We start from the raw sequence: 4,859 nt of genomic DNA on the forward strand, positions 1-4,859 counted from the left end.
CAGATGCTAACCTACACTTCATCCATCCTACCCCAATACGGTGTGTGACATCCTCGTCGATCTCCCATCCCCCTTGGATCACCGACCCAAGATACTTGAAGCAGATCCTACTCAGGATGACCTGTGATTCAAGACTCACATTCACGCCCACTTCGCTCGGCTCAGTGTTGAACTTACATTCCAGGTATCCCGTCTTCGAGCTGCTCAATTTGAAACCCTTAGACTTAAGAGTCTGTCTCCAAACCTCAAACCTCTTATTAACACTGGCTCGCGACTCATCAATTAGAACTATGTCGTTGGCGAATAGCATGCACCATGGCACCTCCCCTTGAATATGCTGTGTTAACGCATCCATCACTAGAGCGAATAAGAACGGACTGAGCGCCGAACTTTGGTGTAACCCATTACAACCGGAAAATGCTCAGAGTCGCCTCCAACTGTCCTTACCCGAGTAATAGCCCCATCATACATGTCCTTAATTGCCATAATGTAGGGGACCGGCACACCTTTAGCCTCCAAGCATCTCCAGAGAACTTCTGTAGGAACCTTGTCATACGCTTTCTCTAGGTCAATAAACACCATGTGCAAATCCTTCTTCCTCTATGTATAGTTCCATCAACCTCCTAACAAGGTGTATTGCTTCGGTAGTAGAACGACCCGGCATGAACCCGAACTGATTGTCGGATATAGACACTGTCATCATCACCCTTGCTTCAACCACCCTCTCCCACACTTTTATGGTATGACTCAATAATTTGATACCCCTATAATTGTTACAGCTCTGGATATCACCTTTGTTCTTATACAATGGAACCATTATACTCTACCTCCACTCATCTGGCATCCTCTTCTCCTTAAATAACATTAAAAAGGCCCACCAACCACTCCAAACCCGTTCTCCCCATACACTTCCATCAGAATCTCGTCTGGCCCGGTCGCTCTACCCCTACTCATCTTACTCATAGCTCTCACGGCCTCCTCAAACTTGATACGCCTGCATTTTCCAAAGTCACGATGGCTCCCAGAATGCTCCAATTCACCTAGCACAATATCCCGATCCCCTTTTTCATTCAGAAGTTTATAAAAGTAAGTCTGTCATCTCCTCTTAATCTGAACATCTTCCATCAATACTCTACCATCTTCGTCCTTGATGCATCTCACTTGGTCCAAATCTCGGGCCTTCCTCTCTCTCAACTTAGCCAGCCGGAATAACTTCTTCTCGCTGCCTTTTTCCCCCAGCTCCTCGTATATACGACCATAAGCTGCACTCTTAGCCTCTGTGACTGCCATCTTAGCTTCCTTTATAGCTACCTTATACCTCTCCATGCACGCTCACCTCTCCTCCTCACCTATGATCTCCACTAACTTCAGGTACGCTGCCTTCTTTACTTCCACTTAACCTTGGACCACTTCATTCCACCACCAGTCTCCTTTGTGCCTACCAGAGATGCCCGTCGAGACCCCTAACACCCCTCTCGCAACCTCCCTTATACAGTCTGTTGTTGCTGACCACATGGTGCTCGCATCACCGTTGCTCCTCCAAGATCCCATAGCCGACAACCACCCCTCCAACTCTTGGGCTTTATCCTTAGTTAGGGCTCACCACCTGATTCTCGGTCTACCTCGAGCAGACCTTTTCCTCCTCTTCAACATAATACCAACATCCATCACTAAGAGCATATGCTACATCACGAGTATCTCACCCGAAATCACCTTGCAATCCTTGCAAAACCCTCTGTCACACCTCCTGAGGAGGATATAGTCAATCTGAGTCTTTGCCACCGCATTTTGAAAAGTAACCAAATACTCCTCCCTCTTCGGAAAGTTAGAGTTTGCAATCATTAACCCAAAAGCCTTAGAGAAGTCCAATAGCGAGGTACCTCATCCGTTCCTCTCCCCAAAACCGAAGCCTCCATGCACCTCACCATAACCAAGCGCAGTCGACCCAATATGGCTATTGAAATCCCCTCCTATGAATAGCTTTTTAGCAGGCGAAACCTGGCGCACTATCTCATCTAACCCCTCCCAGAAGCATCGTTTAACCTCCTCATCTAGGCCCGCATGCGACGCATAAGCGCTAATGACGTTTAGGGTGCACTCTCCAACCACTAACTTAATCATTATCAATCTATCATTCACTCGTCTAATCTCAACCACAGACTCTCTTACCTCTCTGGACTCCTAAGTACCAAAGTTTATACCCGTTCGCATCCTTTGCCCTCGATCCTACTCACCTTGTCTCTTGGACACACGGTATATTGACCCCCCTCTTCTGGAATCTTCGCCAACTCCATAGACTTACCCGTCAATGTACCTACATTCCATGACACAATTCTCAACCTATAGACACCCTTGTTCCCTTTACCTCCCTTCCTCCCGACCCTTCTCTTAACCCCTGCCCTACCTCCCGCCTCGCCCCCTGCTCCCCCGAGGACATGACCTCCCTCGACCATCCCACACCACAGCCACTATACCTACAACAGACTAATGTCAATCAGTAACACACATAAGGAAATAAACCAAACTAGAAGAAGACAAGTTGCAACTACAGGAACACTAATGCAGTAAATAAACTAATACGAACTAAGATGGCAGCAATTTAACTAACACAACAAAGGAAAACAAGAAAACGGGAGGTACCAACTCCCGCGAGTAGAACCTGGGATTGGTATACACGACGATATTGCGTTCACCTAGCACGTTCGCGTTCAACTCCCGCTGCCACTTGCTGCCACTCGCCCGGGTTGTTCTTTAGTGTCTGCATACGCACTTCCCATTCACCGCTAATAGCCACAAGCCCTAACCTGAAATACACACAAAATACCACGAAGCCAAACAAATGAGGGAAGGGTTGTCACCACTACCACTAGTGAGGCCCCACTCGTAACAATGGAGTGCAAAAAAGGATGAAATAAAACCTTAAGTTAATTTTAAAAATATACAATAATGAATATCCCGATCAATTCGTGTAAATACAATAAAAACCCACAAAAGAATAACTAAAGATCTGAGAACCAAATTAAATTGAATTATTAATAGAAAAAAAATTTAGAACAAGTGAGCTTACCGTGAGAATAGAGAAAAATAAAATGATTGCAACCGAACCACACCAGTTATATTTACTACTAACTAAGAATTATTGGAGATTCTTGATCCGGAGCCTGAGGGACCTTAAGCGGTAATTAAAAACTAATTTTAAATCTAGAGTAGGGAAATCTAATTGCCACTAATCAATATCCAAATATCCTACAAATTCACAAAAATTTAAAATATATTACCTGAATAGATCCGGAATACCAAAACAAAGCAGCTATTCAATGTAAACTCAAAGAAAAAAAATGGTAAAACTTTAGTAATGTATTACCTAAATAGATCGGTTATCCCTTACTCTATGTTAACTAGGAAAGAGGAGACAACGGATGTGGGGGGAGGGACTGAAGCTACGAAGCAGAAGGCGGAGGAGACAATGGATAGGGAAGGTGGTCGCCGGCGTCGAGAATTCGCTAGCTGGGGGGGCTAATCTGAATCTGAAAACATGGGATAAACTCATCTCAAATTTAATTTCGAGATTAACTGTCCCTTATCCCGTACCAAACGATCCCTGAATAATGTTTAGTGATTAGATTTTGTATAATTTTTTTAATGGACTCATATTCAAAGCTAATAAATAATTTTAAAAAATATTAAATGAGTTAAAATTTGAATAATTCGAATTTATTCATAAGTAAAGTGAGGGAAAATTAATTTATAGGACTTTTGAACATTTAAAGCAATTTATAAGACAAAAGTGTTAAGATTGGTGTAAAAAAGACACTTTCAATGTTAGTGTTTAATATTTATAACTAGGTTTAAGAAAAACCACAAACTTTTACAATTATCACAACTCCCCTATTGGGCCCCACCCTCTCTAAAAAAGGGAAACCCTCCCCAGATCCTTGTCACGACCCTAGTTCACCAATCGTGAACATGTCGTGACGGCACCTGGTCCCCATGACCAGGTAAGCCTAACATCTGCGGAAATATAATACTTGCGGAAAAATAGAGAAAATCAAATCAGGTATCTAAAGGAAACTGTACTGAATGCCGCTTGGCAAGTACAACTCAATATCACAAGCCTAAAACAATTCCCAAAACCCGGAAACTCACGGGCAACACAGGCTACAGAAGTGTATAGTAAAGGTTCCAAAACTCCAGAATTTCTAACAACCAAAAGAAGGAAAAACTAAGTACTAAAGATAGAATAAGAGGGAGACTCGTCGGTTTGCGGACGCAATAGATCTACCTCGAAGTCTCCGTAGTCCTCCTGCCTCACTGATAGGGCGCCTGAGTAGAGGTACCTGGATGATCTGCACATGAAAAACATGCGCAGGAAGGGCATGAGTACACCACAGCGGTACTCAGTAAGTGCCAAGCCTAACCTCGGTTGGGTAGTGACGAGGAAGGTCAGGGCCATACTGAGACAAAATATAGTAATAACAATAATTAACAGTATGATAATCTGACAGAAATATTACTCTGCTTCTTGCTCACCTTCGTCGTGAACTTCATAGGTGACGTGTTGACATTCATAGCTTCTTTTCTTTCAGACTTGGGTATGAACTTTCCCCACTTCCTGACTTCTTGCTTGTCATTCCCTTTGCGAGGTTCATAGATGGGCAACCTTTCATTTCCAGTGGAGGCCATGCTCAATTTCATGTCATGGGCACGAGTTGCAAGTTCTTCGAATGTGCCGGGCTTGATACCTTGCAAGATGTAGCGCAATCCCCAATGCATGCCTTGGATGCACATCTCTATGCCTGAAGCTTCACTAAGCCTGTCTTTGCAGTTGAGGCTTGCATTCCTCCAACGATTGATAAAGT

At 43.7% G+C, this 4,859-nt stretch overlaps 1 protein-coding gene across 1 annotated transcript; it reads right to left on the reverse strand.

Annotated features, from left to right (window-relative positions):
• LOC109226063 lies at nt 1,882–2,453 on the reverse strand. Its single transcript, XM_019390867.1, has 2 exons — nt 2,235–2,453; nt 1,882–2,181 (listed from the first exon to the last, which is right to left on the reverse strand). The coding sequence occupies exons 1-2, from the start codon at nt 2,451–2,453 to the stop codon at nt 1,882–1,884; spliced, it is 519 nt and encodes a 172-aa protein (XP_019246412.1).

Source organism: Nicotiana attenuata, chromosome 5, assembly GCF_001879085.1.
Source record: "Nicotiana attenuata strain UT chromosome 5, NIATTr2, whole genome shotgun sequence".
NCBI lineage: Eukaryota > Viridiplantae > Streptophyta > Magnoliopsida > Solanales > Solanaceae > Nicotiana > Nicotiana attenuata.

Excerpts from the sequence above, each read along its gene's own strand:
- LOC109226063 (XM_019390867.1), bottom strand. The coding sequence starts at position 2,453 with ATGGTCGAGGGAGGTCATGTCCTCGGGGGAGCAGGGGGCGAGGCGGGA. Across the intron at positions 2,182-2,234 it reads CCGTGTGTCCAAGAGACAAG|GAGTCCAGAGAGGTAAGAGA; the intron begins GTGAGTAGGATC and ends TTTGGTACTTAG.